The sequence below is a fragment of the Sylvia atricapilla genome, chromosome Z (assembly GCF_009819655.1).
Source record: "Sylvia atricapilla isolate bSylAtr1 chromosome Z, bSylAtr1.pri, whole genome shotgun sequence".
NCBI classification, from domain to species: Eukaryota; Metazoa; Chordata; class Aves; order Passeriformes; family Sylviidae; genus Sylvia; species Sylvia atricapilla.
The window spans coordinates 68,027,723-68,044,362 of NC_089174.1; the positions used below are offsets into that span (position 1 = coordinate 68,027,723).

At 46.3% G+C, this 16,640-nt stretch overlaps 1 protein-coding gene across 4 annotated transcripts in view; it reads left to right on the plus strand.

The window, feature by feature from the left end:
• The window catches only part of RUSC2 (RUN and SH3 domain containing 2), a 51,684-nt gene that overhangs the window by 21,351 nt on the left and 13,693 nt on the right, over positions 1–16,640 (plus strand). For 3 of the 4 annotated variants that reach the window (XM_066339481.1, XM_066339480.1, XM_066339484.1), the window contains one exon: positions 12,764–14,839. In XM_066339481.1, the coding sequence (XP_066195578.1) occupies positions 12,871–14,839 (1,969 nt within the window). In that variant the 5' untranslated portion in view covers positions 12,764–12,870. The remainder of the gene's footprint in view (positions 1–12,763; positions 14,840–16,640) is intronic. The other variant, XM_066339482.1, reaches the window with a different exon arrangement.

Below are 16,640 nucleotides of genomic sequence, written 5' to 3' on the forward strand. Positions count from 1 at the left end.
CACTGACAGGCAATGGCATGGGGGTGGTTAATGCACAAAGGTGGCAGTGCTCCAGCCACAGCAATTCAATTTATACTTGGCCATATCTGGTTAAGATGCCAGGAGTCAATTTTGATCCACTGGGGTTTCTCTAATCTCTGGTTTTCTTGCTGACTTTGCAGAAGTTTTGGAGACTGCATAGAATATTTCCATCTCTGGAGCCCTGACCTCTCCCAGGCTTTGTGCTGGCAACATGATTTGGTACCCCAAGGTAGAGAAACACCCCAAACTGAACTGATGCATTTGTAGTTGTTTAAGAGGCAGTGGGGAGTTACTCTGCTCTGTAGCAGAGCACATTCAACAGCCAGGATTTTGGTCCAGTGCCTTGTTCTGCTTTCCCCTTGGCATGAGCTGAGGTTGAAAAGAAATACCACAACAACCTCTCAGCCTGCAAATCAAAATGAAAAGGGAATCTTCTTTCAGTGGTGCAGGCCACTAGATCTCACTGCTTTAAGTGAGGCAAATTCACAATGGAGAAACATCCCTCAGCCCAGACCCTAGTAAGGCTTTGAGGATCCTTTTGTCTCTTGGGGGGGCCTCAAAGAGAAATTGCATGTTGACATGCTGCAAATTTATGCAGCCTGAGAGAGCAAGTTCCAAACCCCATACTCCAGAGGTGAGGGAAAAGAAACTCCTTTCTTCAGAGAGCGGGTATGTTAAAAAAAATTGCCCTGATTTCTCCTAGGCTAGTCTTGTTGTAAACCTTGCAATCTTTTAGCTTGATGCTATGTTACATAAGTGTGTGTAAGGGAAGATAGTCACAAAGTACACTTTGTCAGATTCCAAATGATTAAAATTATTTAAAATGATTAAATGCATTCCAGCTCATTAAACTGATGTCATTAAACTGCAAAAAGTAACTGGTCATTGCCCTGGTCATAAGGGAGGTTACGTGGTAGGCATGTATATATGGATGTTAAGGTACATAAGAAATGGAATGGAAAATTATTTTACAGCTTCTAATCCCAGTGCCAATTGGAAAACTGTGTGAAACTGAGCTAGTCACCCTAGCTCAGAAGCATGAATGCATAGCTGGAGGGAATTGAGAAACTGCCTAGGAAACTGAACAAGTCCCTGGGAAATGTTCCTAAGAGGAGAGATTGAAAAAATGGGTGTTTCTTGAGGTCAATGGGAAACTATAGGGTTTGTGATATGAAATAATAAGCAATCTAGAGAAAGAAAATAATGATTTATGAGGTGCCCTGATTGTAACACGAAAGCACTCCGGGAAATTAAGGAGGATTATTTGAAACTGATAATACGAATACTTTTCACATACTGTGATTAATTAGTCCGTGAATCTTGCTTTCAAACTTCAAAGCCCAGCAGTATTCCCAAATGGCTTGACATTCTTGTGAATAAGACTACCCAGTGTATTTATAGTACATGTTCAGAAGTTGCAGAGTTTTAAAACCTTGTGGTTTTGTTAAGGACCATCTCAGTGCAAGGGCTTAACACTGGCAAAGGTTTGTCTCAGCTCCATTGTCTTCTCTGAGACTAATGGTCCAGAAGGGATGCTACAGCTTCAAGAAAGAAGATGTTCAAATGTGAACATGTCCTATCTGCAAAGATCTGTGAGCCTGCAGTCTTAAGACTCAGTTCTCTCAAACACTCTTGAAGTGATTAAAAGCAGACTGCTCACAGAACCATAGGATAGTGTGGGTTGGAAAGGACCCCAAAGTTCTCATCTCATTCCACGCCCCTGCATGCACAGGGGCACTTTCCTCTAGACCAGATTGCTCAAAGCCCTGTCCAACCTGGCCATCTTTTCAGTTGACTTGGTGGGTCTCCTGAAACTCTAACTGCTTCCCAGTACAGAGCCAAGGATCATCCCTGTTTGCCCTCTTTTTTTTTTTCCCGTGTCAATGGCCCAACATCATCAGCAGAAGACCTTGGTTAATCCAGGGTTATCAGATTTAGTTTACCCTTAATGCTCTGTTGAGCCCAGTCATTCCAAGCCTAATTAGCACATGAGTTGTCTTGTGGAGTGATATCCTAAAATAAACTGTCCTGAATAGAGCTTTACAAACTGAGCTTGGTTTGGGTTGCCAGCCCCTACAAGGGGTATGTCTCCCTCTCAGAAGGAAGGTATGTGTAATCATTAGGAGTGCCTGGTCTGCTTCATAAGTATTTTATTAAGATTCTGGCTAGCCTTTTGTTAGTTCTGCTGCATGGAAAATATTCTGTTATATAAACTGATGCTGTGGTTTCATCCAGATCCTCTTGCGTTCTGCCTTGCTGCCAGCCATGTGAACGTACAAACACACACACATCAGGAGGACACTTGGGGAGAGGTTGGTAATCAGGCCAAGGATCTGGGAATACTCTTGTACATGAGCAGAATGAAAATCTTGGCACTGAAGGTTGGCAAATGGCATAGAAAATATGATCCTCTCTCTGCCCTAGCCCAAGGACAAGTAATGAATTTAAATATTTAAATGACAAGTAATGAATTTAAATCACTATGTTCAAAAGTACTGACAGATAACTATTAGTGTGGCATGTAATTTGGTGTGAAGGCACTGGTTCAGGAAGTTACAAGCTCTAAAATTTTTTAACAATTCCAAAAAAAACCCAAAATGAGGGATGATTGTATAGTCTCCTAAATTTCTATGGGCAGGTTATGAAACTTGCTCTGCCATGTAAACTACTCCCAAATGAAGGAGGCTGCCTGTGACTTGGTAGTTCCATGATGGCCCAAGGATTTGTTCCTACATCAGACATTTCTTATCTCATCCCAGGAATCATTCTGCCTTTTTTATTTTTACCCACACTGAAATGACACTTAGACATGATTGCAGAAGACCTGTTTATTCAGGAACCTGGCCAAGAAATGCACATTCTTAACAGTAACCAGGCAATTTCCATTTTCAGATATGGGCGCTCAATAATCTTTTCCTCCAGCTGCCTTCAAGGGCTTGTAAAATCCAGCCTGTGGTCTAAAAGCATTTGGGTATCAGTGTTGTTATCATATCTACATCCATGTATTAATACATTATCTAAATAATATTTTTCTATGTATTATTACATATGGTCATGTAAATAGTAAGATATAATGTAATGTAATATTATATAATAATTTATAATATAATTAATATATACAATAATTAACTTACATATGTGGTCTTAATGTCCTTCAGAAAGCAGGATAAATTTAATGTATTAACTCCTCAGGTGCTGCTTTTATTGGGCTGCACAGCTTTTTTGCCTTGTACAATGCTGTCATCCCCATATCAGGGAGTTGCCAGCCTCCAGACCTGCCTTGAAGACACAGAAAATGTCTTCCTGTACATTCCTTCTGGTCTTGGTATAACAGCCCAGGGCTAGAATGGGTTAAAGTCTCCTGCAGCCTTAGCAGAAGTCAGGTGTTGGTCACAGCTGCTGATCGAAAAACCATGTAGATGTGCAGTGTGGAAGAGGAACATTGAGTAAAAGCAGGCTGCTGCTGGGATGTGTTCTGTTTGTGGCTGATTTTGGTGCTCCTGATTTGTTTGCATGCAGTGTGCATTAAATTCCATGTAGGATTGCATCATTTAATACAGCTTTTCAGATGCAGGCGTTCAGGCTGCCTGGCAGATCCAATGTCCATCACTCCTAGGTAATGCCATACCTGCACTGCTTCTCCTTTTTGCTGGGATGTGGTAGCAAACCATTGCAGCACTGCTGTGTTCCAGTCTGAAAATAGCTTTTTGACACTGCTAGCTGCTTTATTTACAGTGGGGTGATATTTTGTTATTTCAAGAGCTTGCCCTGGCTGTGGTCTTAGTGACTCTCCTGGAGCCACTTTTGCTGTCTGTTCTGTTTCTGCTGTTGTGATGCATAAGGTTGTACATCTGTAACCTGCCGTCTCAGAAATGTTTGTTTTTCACTTAATAGTGAGTGATTCCTACATATGTGGCACTCTGGGCTGAAGAGACAGTAAACATCATTTTACAGCCTCTTTTTACTGAGTTATCTTAAGGCTGAGTTCCTTATTTGTCAGGCTTTTTTCAAGTGGTCAGTAATGCTTTTGTCATGCAGGGAGAGTTTTTGTTCTTGCAGGGATTGCTTGGCAGCTGTGATTACTGCAATGCATAGTCTGAACAGAAGTGCAACGGCTGGTTTTAATCTGCACGGAAAGGAAGCAATAGGGAAGATATGCAGCCACTCTGCAGATATGCAGAGTGGCTGGAGTCTATGTGGATGTGATGAGCTGTACTGCAGCAAGATCTTGTTCACAGTGAAGACAGACTTTCTTTGTCCATTTTGGGCCTTAGCTCATCTTTTTTCCCCAAGTCATGAATGTAGTAAAGGATATAGGACTACTTGAGGTAGAGCTGGCCTTGTGTGCTTTTTTTGTGCAGATGAAGATTGCTCCTGAAATGATCCTCCCATAAGCTTTGGATAAGTAGGTCATCTGCTTTGCCATGTTCTGGCCAACACTATGTTGCCTGAAGCCAGATTCCAGTAAAGGTTAGGGAAGAAAATCCAATGCAAGTGATTTGTCACTTCTCTTTGAGAGGTCTTTCCAAAGGGTGGTGCAGGATTTTGTGAACCGATAGATGCAAGTAACCAAGGCGACCACAATCCACAGCTGAAGTGCAAAGTGTAGATTTATCCTGTCACCTCGTTGTCTTTCAAAAACAGATGGGGACACATACCCTGCTAAGCTTATTCCATTTTAGCACGGACCAAAAGCATGTGGGCCTGTTCCCTGGCCTCCACATCTCAAAGGGCCTGGCCCATGTGCAGCACTTCACAATTCTGTGCTTTCTGTGACCTCTTGCCACTCTTTCTACCAGTGGGGAGGCCCAAGCCTGTGAAGAGCGAGGTTTAAGTCATTGACAGCATTCTGTTGTCTTCTACAGAAATTCAGTTTTTCAGGACAGACAGAAAACAACACAAAGCAAACACACTACTTGAAATTTCCCATACTGAATATTCTTACCATCCCTCAGCTGCCAGGTCATCTTGAGTGAAAGCAACTCTTTTTTCCTCCTCACTCAATTTTCTACTTTCAAGCCTTTTCTCCTGCAGTGGTATGATTCTTGGGGTGCTTTATGCAGGGCCAGGAATTAGACTTGATTATCCGATAGGTCCCTTCCAACTCAGCATATTCTGTGGTTTTAATCCCTAATTATAGGGATGCTACAGATCCCCAGCAAGACCAGCAATCTCTAGTGCTGTTGAGACGATCATGTCTTCTCCACTTCTTGATGTCATCTTAGGAGCCTTCACCCCTGCAGTGGACACTTAAATAAGAACAGCTGCCCATTCACCACTGCATGTAGCCCTATGACAGACTTAGGGAACAGTTTTGCCACGCTGTGCAGGCACAGGTCAGAAAGTTGGCCTTGATTCCTGCAGCTGAGATGAGTTTGATGTCTGACTCTCTCAGCCAGATACTCCATTCCCTGCCTCCTGCAGCTGTTGTGGCAGAAAAGTTTTGAGCTCGCAGCTCCCAGGCATAGAAGGTGGTGCAAAAACCTTCAGTGGAGATTTGTGCTGGCTTTGACTCAAGTTCACCCACAGCTGATTGCTGTGGTTTTGCCCCCACTCAGCTGCAGCTGCTGGTTCATGAGGTCCTCAGTTGGGCAGGTCAGTAGAAGGAGCAGGTTGATGAGGCAGCCAGCTGACAGCCCTGCTTTGCACGAATTATAGAATCATACAATGGCTTGGGTTGGAAGAAACCTTAAAAATCATCTAGTTCCTACCCCCTTATCATGGACAGGGAAGCCACCCTTTATTAGGTCAGGATCAGTAAGCCCTGACCGAAGCTGTGAAGTTAGGAAGGATAGTCTTGGCATCTTTGAATACTGAGTGTGCCTAGAAATTCCATATGCTTATAGGATATTCTGTCTTTCTGTGTGGGTTCTTGAGTGCTCTGGTGACCCTGCAAACCCAGGCTCCAGCACCTAGGCAGATCTGCACTTCAGAATGGAATTGTGTGATTTCTGCTGTTGTAAGATCTTCAGGAAGCTTTCAGAGTGCTTAGGCAAAAAGATGCTATACAAGCATAGTCCCTCCTGCTGCTGCTGCATTAGTGTCTGTGATAAGAAAGGATTTACTGTGTCTGCAGTTTAATTCAGCAGCAATTTCTGTGTGATATGAACAGCTAGAAACATCAGTCTTTTTCTTCTCTGCGGATTTGCATAAAGTAATTAGGAGCATATGTGCTGGGGGCTGGGGCAGGGAGGAGGAGGAGGAGCAGGTTCCATCCCAGAGCACCTCAGTGGATGCTCTGAGTCATGGCCTGTAAATGGCTCTTGCCGAGTGCCACATGCCAGATGATGAGTCACAGAGCAAGGGATCACAGAAATGGGAGAAACTGGTTCGGTCACAGTCCTGGCTCCTGTGCTAGCTAGTACAGATCTGCTGCTTGAGCTATTTCTGATGTCTTGTGTAACTCTAAATGCACAGAGCAGCTGGGGCTTTTGTCCTCTGGCTGGGAGGCACTACCTGCCTCACGCTGCTAAAGTCATCATCGGGAATACATACACACACTACACCCATTGCTTAGTTTTGTGTGTGCTGGTAGCCCTTGGCCCATATAGCTCCTTTCTGCCAGCAGCACAAGGGCTGTGACTGACTGTCACATGCTGTGGTTTCCATTTGGAACACATCATAATACTGTATGGGATGTAATGATACATTAATCATGGTCTTAGTCAAGCTGTCCTGAAAACCACTGGAAAAAGCCCTGGCAAAGGCAGGGCTTTGTGGAAAGAAAAGGGAAGTGGTCTTTTCAGGAGTCAGTACACAGCAGCACAAGAGGAATCAGCCTGAGCAGAGGCAGAATTTTAGTAATTATTTAGTCTTTCTATTTTACTGCAGCTCCCTTTATATGTAAAATGCTGGGATATTCACCCTGGGAGTATGCAGACCACCCTGACTATGCTCCCTGTCCCGTGAAGCAGGGAAGGAGAGCTGGAGGTTTAGGATGAGTCAAACAATTAGCATTTCCTTTTACACCTTTTTTTTTTTTTTTTTTTTTTTTTTTTTTTTTTTTTTTTTTTTCATTAAACACACTGGATGATTTAATAAAGCATTTAATGAAGGTGTGAATTCAACAGAGATTAGCTGGCAAGAAAGGAACAGGTGTCCGAACAAATACCACTAACTAGACTCATCCTGCAACAATTTACAGTCTTCCTCAGTCTCCACCCTCTGCACCCTCCACCCTCATTCCCGTGGTTCAGACCCACCCCCAGGCCACTCACCCTGAGCCACTCATCCTCCATCCTCTTTTCTGATGCTGCTCCCTGAATGCCCTCCAGTTTTCTGGAATTTTCCTAATAAGTGTTTGTTTGAAACTATTTAGTGCTTTCTGGCAGCTTTTGGAGTGGCAGAGGTGGGGCAGGGATGAACTGCAGCGTTGATGCTGGTTATAGTGAGACCCCAGATCCCCCACGCTGTCTGAAGGGTGGCTTTCAGTTTGGATTAATCTCTCAGCCCTTTTGCCTGGAGATAGACATACAGGGAGTAAACTGAAAATATCTCTCCCTGTGGAGCAAAGAGGAGATGTCTGTATTGTGCCTTTGTCTGCAAGATCACACAAACAGTTGCTTTTTGCAGCATTTCTGCTGGTGTTTGTTTTGTAGAACTGTGTGTTTCCTTCAGGCATGTTAATGCAAATGCACTGTAGGAGTCGGGTTCATATGGAACAACCTTTAAAGAACAAGCAGCTCTAGTACAAAAATTTTTTTTTCCTGTTTCTTCTATGAAACTGAATGCCTAGCTTTTAACCCTATTTTTGCGTATTTTACCTTTAAACAACATGATGAATTTTGGTCTGCCTGGGGAAGGTGATGATGGCAGTGAAACCATAGCCATACGTAAGGAGTCAGCAATAACCCTCACAGTTAAAGGTTTCCTCTGGACGCTCAATTTCATGGATGAAGTGACTGAGGTTTGTAGAAACAGTGATCTGTTCAGAAAAGCCATCCTCCAGAAAGCCGGCATTGCCTCCAGCTGACAGTTCTGATGAAGTAGTTTCTGCTTCCTCATCCTCTGTGCTCTATGTGCAGTCTTTTTACATTAAAATCATATTTATCTCTCCTATCTCTGCATGCCTTCTCCAGTGCATTACATTTTATGGGGAAGCCTGTGTTACTGTGAGCTGAATGCTGTCACCCCCGGTGTGTGCAGGGGACAGCGCTGAGCAGAGCAGAGTATTAAGGGTTCAGCACTAGTAGAACTCCAAATCTGCCTGGGGGTGTGCAGCCACCACACATAACTCATTAGCCCTTGGAGGCAATTGCAGCCAGGTCTGGTTGCTTCTGCATCTTCTCAGCAGTGTTGCAGAGGCAGGAGTTTGTACCCGAGGAGGCATGAGGCTGCACCGACCACCTTTGAATTGGCACAGTGTCCTCAGTCTTAGGGGTATGACAGGAGACGTATTTGAGGGCCTCTGTGTAGTGGTCAGCAAGGACTCAAAAGGCACTGAGTGCAGAGTGCAAAGTATTTTACAGGCTCCTGTTACTTGCAGCATGCTGCCTCCTCTCTAAAGCTCAGACATGACCTGAGAGGCAGCTCGCAGATCAGTGCTGAACCATCCTTTGTTGTCAGCACTCACCTGCTTTTTACCTAGAGCACTGCTGCAGCTAAGGAGCTTTTATTGTGTATGTTTATTTCCGTGGAGATACAATCATTCATGAGCAGTTCCATACCAAATGTGGGCGTCTTACAAAAAGCCATTCTTCCTGCTCTGTATTTTTCCTGTTTGGAATGAAGCATCCACAGTGGCATCCTCACCTTCTCTGGGTAACCCTTAGCACCACAAGGAAGAGTTCCCTGAATAAACAACCCGTATCTGCCATGTGGCAGCAGATGGTGTCAGTATGGAGAAGGCAAGAATTCTGACATTTGAAAATAAAATGGCTGACATGCAGACATCTGTAGAGTTGTGGTGCTGCCTGCATGTCTCCCTGCCTTGTGCTGCCATTACGTGCTGTTCTAGGCAGGAATCAGTGCTGGATGCTGTATTTGCTCTTGTGTGTGTAGCATTGAGCAGGATTCAGCACAATGATAAGAATGAACTGATTGGCAAAAAATGTTCAAGTATGAACTGCCTATCCCCATCTGTAAATTTCCTGTTGTAAAAGCGGAGTGAGGGCTTTATGAAGAGCTGATCAAAACCAATAAAATCTGAAAGTGGTCTGCTTACTGCATTTTATTCCCCATTGTCAATCCTAGCATAGCAGATCCCAAGTAGGAAGAGGAAGGATGCTTCTACAGTCTTGCAGAATACAGAAGAGTCAACTAATGATGTGTCCAAGGAGGATGCTCTGGTGTTGGAAACTGGATAATCCTTTTGCTGGCAGTGCCATTGCCTACCTCTCTGCCCCCCCAAGTCCAAGGGAAGCCAGGAGAGGTTACAAGGGAGAAAAAAGGAGTAGCTATGGCACAAAATGTCATGCCTATCCCTAGAGAAGCCGTCAGAATGTCTCCAGGCAGGAGCTGTCTGCATGTCACCTGTGATCCTGCATTTCAGAGCCTGGCACTGGAAGCAGGTTGTGGGTGCAGGCAGGATGGGTGTCCGTCTGCTGCAGCATCTCTGGCAGCCAGTGAATCCTAGCCCACCCGGGGAGCCTGTGCTGCTGCTGGAGCCAGAGACCTGGGCAGAGCCGGGTGTTGCAGCCTGAGCACCGGAGAGACAGATGGGAAATGGCTGTGTGTCAGCTCTGACATTTTGCAGTCAAATGTCAAAGTGTGTCTGTGCAAGCCTTGTCCTCCCACAGCAGCTTCCGTGCTGACGTGAATTGTGTGCTGCTCAGCAGGGCTTGTCAGCAGATGGGTGCTGATGCTGGGAGTCTGCTCCAAGCAGCCATTTCCCAGAGGCAGCAGAGACCATGACCTTCAGCAGTCAAGTGTACTGCCATCATTGTCCGTATCCTCAAAATTATGCTTTTCAGGTGGTTGCATTGTGGCAGCGCTTGAAATACAGCAAAGCCTGGTGGAGAAATGTGATCTGAGCATTACAGTCAGATACAAGATCAGTAACAAAGGTGGCATGGGCTGCATGAGTAGGTAGGCACTGGGAGACCAGCTTTTTACCCAAAATGCTTGTGAGGTGAGGGGAGGAAGACAGGGTAAGTGTCTGCTGAGTTCAATAGAAGTAAACTTAGATAAATCCAGAGTTCCTGCTGTGCCATCAGTGGTGCACAAGGTCCAAATTGGGGCACAAACCCACTCCAGCAAGTAAGAGAGTGTTTGTGTGTATGTATGTGTGCTCTAAGCTCAGGGTCAGGAGCTGCTGTTATTCACAATGGCTCTTGAGCAATGGGGTCTTAGGAATCCTTGATGAAGAAAATCTGCCCTCCAGGATCTGGGCTGAGTAGAGATCAGCCTCTGTGGCAGCAGCGTGGGAAAGGAGCCAAAGGCTTGTAAGACAGAGAAATCACTGAAAGCGATGTAAAGGCTGATAGAGGTTCTAGAGAGACTGCAGGTGAGGGAGACTTTATGGGTTGCACAGTTAGTATTCCAATTGGATGTCCAGTACCTGGTCCAAGTGGTCTAGGTGGTTTCTCTTCTTCAGAGCCTAAACCTGAATGAAACATCTCAGGAGAAGCAGACATGTAGGTGAGTGTCCCAGCCATGTAAGTCTCTGGTAGCATCTACCAGAAGGTCTGTCTGTTCTCTGACACTGGTGTTAGCATTAACTTTTGCATTATTGGGTGTTTACTGCAAACAATAGCTCTGTTTCCATGTTTGTGTTTTTATTTCCCGCCAGCATCATCCTGTGCCTGTGAGAAGCACTGCTGCATGGGAGGAAAGTACTTCTTTTGATCATTTTTATCATCTTCTAATTGCTATTCTTACACCTTGAGGCTGTAAGAAGTGAAGTTCCTGATGTTTCTGTGTAGCTGTCTCATTGTTCATGCTCTTGTTCTATCTTCATTCAGCCCACATTTCTCACTTTCCCTTCTGTGCCCCCATGTCCCTTGTAGGTCTACTTCAAATCCATTATCACCCCACAGTCACAAATGATGGGGTAAGGTAGGCAGAAGCCGCTGTGAATACCACTTTCTGGAGTCTGAAGGTCAGTGGTGGGAGCCCTGGAGTCCAGAGCAGGATCCCAGGAGGCAATTTTCAGGATGCAGTGGTCACTGAGGATGCCTGGATGAGTTGTGGTCAATAATGCTGACCAAGAGTGCTTGGGCCAAGGTTTTCAGAACAAGTGGTAGATCTGTGAGAGCATTAGGTAATTTTTCAGTCTCTCAAACTCATCCTGGATCACTGCTGTCTTTTGTGGTTTCTGCCTCTCCTTGCTGCCTTAGCTTGCCTGCCCATGCACTTGTCTGTGTTGGATTAGCTGACCTGTAGAAGGGAAGGCAAGAGGAAAACCCCTCCAGACTTGTGCTGGAGATACTTGTAGGCTGCATCTGTGGGTTGGGTGAGGAGGGAGAAATGGATTTGTCCTTTGTTCTCCCATGTCAAAAGCTGGTGAACATCTACAAGAAAAATGAAGAGAGACTTTTGACTCAAGTGGAGAGTGATGGGACAAGGGGGGAAAGCTTTTAACTGAAAGATGGCATGTTTAAATTAGATGTTAGGAAGAAATTCTTTTTTGTGAGGGTGGAGAGGCACTGGAATGGATTACTCGGAGAAATTGTTGATGCCCCATCCCTGGGAGTGCTCAAGGCCAGGTCAGGTGGGGCTTTGAGCAGCCTGGTCCGAGGGAAGGTATCCCTGCCCATGGCAGGAGGGTTGGAACAAGATGTTCTTTAAGGTTCTTTCAGCTGAAACCATTTTGTTATTCCTCTGGCTCTCTAAGAACCTGCTCTTAGAGGGAGAGCACAGGGAGAGTGGGGCTCTTAGTGTCCTGCCTGTGCAGTGCCCTGCCTGTATGGCTCCTGGGACTGTGGTAGTCACTTTGTTGTGGAGTGCAGCAGGTAATAAGCAGGTAAATGCCACAGATAATGTGGCAGAGAGATATGATCTCCCAGATGACAGTACGGACCAATTTGGGCTGAAGTTTCACCATCAGCAAAAGGTTAGCAAAAGCCAGTGTGCTGTATGGGACCTATTTGACCAACGCTAGTGGCTCCCTGGGCCCTGCTGAAGTCATCCAGTCCTTTTCACTGGAGAGACCCTTGTGTACATAAGTAATTGCATACCTTGGCATATTCCCCTGGCACCATTAAAAGGGCTCAGGACTTCATGGGGTCTCCTGGATTTGGAGAGGAATGACTGTTGCTGCTTATCTGTTCCAGTCTGCTCTTGCTTTCCATTCTCTTCCTGGATGTGTGTGTGTGTCTGTTGCAAGACCTTGCCATGTTTGGTTCTTGAAGGAAAGTTCAATGTATCTAAAAGGAAGCAAAGATGTTCAATCCAGTGTGAGAAGACAGACTGCTCTTACTGGAGTGCAGTGCTTCACTTCAGACCCTGTGCTGTTTTCCTGTGAGCACACAGTGCCATCTGCAGTGAGGTTTTTGTTTGGCCCAAATCCTGTACAGCCCTTTGGCCACTTAACTAAAATTAGTTACTCTCTTCAGATAACTTTGAGAGGGGTCAGGTGGAATCACAAGTGTTGTCCCGGGAGCCTGCATGGAGGGTGTTTGTTTTACCTTGCAATGGTTTGTTTCCCAGAAGAAGGACCTTGTGGTCAGGTACTTGTGCTGTCAAGGAACCAGTCAGTTTGATCCTTGTCAACACATGAAATCTTCAGTCAAACCAAGGATGCTTTAAATAGTCACTGCCTTTCCCAAGAGGTGACTTCCTTTGTGATTTTGTCTCTCTGTAGGTGTCTGAATTCCCTCATGAGAAGTGTCCTCCCTGCCTCTCATGTGCAACCCTACCTGTTTATGGGTGGTACCAGCTTCACTGATGCCCTGAAGAGTATTTCTCACCATGGATAGTCCACCCAAACTGACTGGTGAGACGCTGATTGTCCATCACATTCCCCTGGTGCATTGCCAGGTCCCTGATAGACAGTGCTGCTCCGTGAGCAAAAGGACCAACCCCTTCTGCCAGCCAGAGCTCAGCACTACACGGACCTCTGCCCTTCCAGACAGAGACCTCTCACAGACTGACTCCTTGGTGTACAGCAGCTTTCTCCAGACCTCTGAAACCTCAGCAGAGGCCTCAGACAACAAAGAAAGAAAAGCAAGGGATCTGATAGTCCCTAGTGTCAGTAAGCGACACAACCCTTTCCTGCTGAGCGAGGGTGAAGACCTCAGTATTTTTGGGGATGACTTGGGTCAAAAATCTTTCCATCTTCACAACTCACTTGTCGATGGCAAACCTCCCTTCAGTCTGCAGGATCTGGCCTTGCCCCCTTTCCACCTCCATGACTCCAGCCACATTGTGAAATCCTGGAACATGGCCAGCCGGTCCGGTGTGGTGGATGGGCAGGAGGACAAACTCAGCAGTGACAACATCCAGAAGAGGAACAATGCAAACAGGTGCCATCAGTCCACGGAACGCATGGAGCTGGATGAATGCAGCTGCCAGCGTGGCAGCTCCTCCAACTTCTCCTTTGACAGTGGTGACCAGGAGTGGAACCAGAACACAGGTGAGCCGCTGAGGAATCAGGATGCCCTGCACAGGACATGCAGTTGTTCCAGCTCAGATATCCAGCACTGTCGCTGCTACAGTTCATCAAGTCAGTCTGAAGTGATTGACCAACAGATGGGCTACATCAGTGACTCTTCTTGCAACAGTTCTGATGGGGTCCTAGTAAACTTCAGTGCTCTCTACAACAAAATGAATGGTCAGTCTCAATCCAACCTGAATTCAGCTAACCTGTCCTGTGACTCTTCCTTCTGCAGTCACTCAGACACAGGAGCTTTTTACCTTGATTTACATTCATCACCCACTGAATCCAAGATGTCTTGCGAGTCGCATAACCCAGAAAGTTCGGGGAAGGTGTGTGGGTGTCAACACTCCTCCTCACCTGTCCTTGATGCTAACTGCAACTCCTACCACCTCCACTGTGAGCCTTGCACATCAGAGAGCTCAGACCTCACTGCCTGCTTCCAGAGCCAAGCACGGCTTGTTGTGGCTACTCAGAATTACTATAAGTTAGTCACATGTGACTTGTCTTCCCAGTCATCCCCCAGCCCTGCAGGGTCTTCCATAACTAGCTGCTCAGAAGACCAGACCAAGGGTAGTCCAGCCCAGCCCACAGAATACTATCTGTTCAGAAGGCCCGACCTGAGACAAGAAGAAAGCAATGTAGAGTGCAGTGAAGAGGAGCCAAAGAGAGAATCCAGCCACAATATGATTGAGGGTCAGGTGTATGTCAACGTGTCACCACCAAACCTCAACACAAGCCGGCAGCGCTCCAGGAGCTATGACCAGAACCTGGACAGGAGTCCTGGCAGCAGGCTGGGCTCCTTGGAGCGCATGGTGAGTTGTCCAGTCAAGCTGAGTGAAAGTCCAGCAATACCCATTCAGAGCTCTCCCCCCAAGAGGGTGACATCATTTGCTGAACTAGCTAAAGGGCGGAAAAAGAACGGCACCTCCCCACCGCTCCGCTCTAGTGGTGATTCTTCCCTGGAGTTCTCTCCTATTCCTGAGACTCAGCGGGATTGCCCAACCTTCCTTGAAGAAAGAGCTCGGCGCAGCCAGAGTCTTCCACCCATGCCCTTCATCCACGGCCTGAACCGGAGCTGTGAGGGCTTCTGTTTGAATCATGCTTTTGGGGACAGCCAGGCTTTGTGTTCCACCAAAGACTCGGTCTCCAGTGAGAAGGTCCCCAGTGGGCGTGGGGCAGGTGAGCAAGCCTCTCTCTCCCTGCTGAAGGAGGCAGATGCCAGCTTCTCAGGTGGCTCTGCCAGTGGCCACGGACAAAAAGATGTTAGAGCCCAAGCAGACGGTAAGGAGCCAAACTAGGTGGAAAAGTGAAGTAAAATGGAAGGCAGCCTCTTGGGGTATGAGGGAAACCTGCATGGTGATAAGAGACCAGTGCCAGGGCAGTTTGGTTCCTAGTCTGCCAGTCCCTGGGACAAAGCCTTGCTGTGCTTTGTCTCAAAAGCCTTTCAGTCTCATAATCAGTGCAAGTGTCTTGTCCTTGTATTTGTAAAGCCTCCTGAGGTTTTGTTCAAACCTCTCATGTCATGTTAGCAAGGACATGGCATTAATACCGAGGGTCTGTGCAGCTTGAAGGGTTGTATCCCTTCCAGGGTATCTACAGTGCTTGTCCATGACAATCACCAGCCCTTAGGTCCAAAGACTGAGATGTGAAGATGCTTAGCAGAGTCATAGTCACAGCCTTTCTCTTTTGGAGTTATGTGGGGCAGAGGTGGAAAGGGGAGAGGCTTAGCCAGCAGTCTCTTTTCCATTCAGGTCCTAGAAGCTCACACAGTTTCTGCTAAGACTTAACAGTGAGTCCTGCAGAGTCTAATCTGTATGACTCTGCTGGAATATCCTGGTCATGTCCTCCACAGTGCTGTAGATTGCAGCAAATGTTCCCAGCCACTGTCACAGTTACCTCTGTAGGGAAGCCTGCAAAATGTGAGTTGTTTTCCACCTTGATATTGCTGTCACTTGTCCTCATGAGAAAGCTGTGTGACACTCCCTTTGGAAGTATGGCCGATGCCTTGAGAAGGCTGACCTGGAACAGAGACTGGACTGAGCTAAGAGAATAAAGTAGGTATTTACTGAAAGGCCTTTAAGGATGCACCTTGGGCAGGACAAGAGCCTGGTCAGGGCTATACCCAGGATGGACCCTAAATGGTCACAAAATGGACAACTCATCACAAGATCTCACACTTTTATAAGTTTGTTGTTGTTTTTTTTTTAATTTGAATATTTGGGTTAATTGTTCAATTACAGTTTCAGATTATGAAGTCCCATCCTTCTTCTTTTCTCTCTTCAGTCCACCATTGTTTATGCTTTTGGGCCTGAAACTTTGGGTTTCCTTGATCTCAGGCTAGAAAGGGATTATTTGTCTACCTACTCTGGGAAGAGAGTTTACTAACACTTAATATGAGGCTCAGAACTATGCACCTAGGCAGCACAGAATCTGAAAAATACGAAAGCTGAAACTTAAGGCGTCATGGCCATTTCTCCAGCATTGTGAGAGACTTCTGTCTCTGCCCTAGACAGGTATTTTACATGCTTTGCAGGTAGAAGCCCTTCCAAAATGCCTCTTAACCAGACCACTGCAGTAAATAGCCCCTCCTATGTAAAAAATCTATGATGCCTTAACAGACTGTCTCCACTTAATGTTCTGAAAATATCTGGCAGGAGGTAAGAATATGTGGTTTATTGCCATGGCAGGGGTGGGAGAGATTTTGGCTTTCAGAGAAAAAGTTTTTTAGTTATTGTCCTGTTTGTTTATTGAGCCTTGAATGTGTGCTTGGTGTGGGCTGGCAGTGAACGCAGGTCTCTGCTGGGAGAGGGCAGCGTGGCAGCAGCCCTCTCAGCTTCAGAGGGAGGGCTTGGAAGGAGCAGGCCCTGCTCAGGGAGGAGGGGGCAGATGGGAGCTTTCATGGTAATATATCCCAGCAGTTGCTGCCCACCGCCCTGTGGGGCCCCTCCTTATGCACTGTGACAGCAAGGCAGACATCAGGGCTCTGCAAGAAGCTCCTGCCTGCAGCTGGAGAGGGAGGTATATCTGCCTTGCTCCAGCCCAGAGCAACATGCAAGTCTAGAGGGGCTGAGAGGGGCTAGAG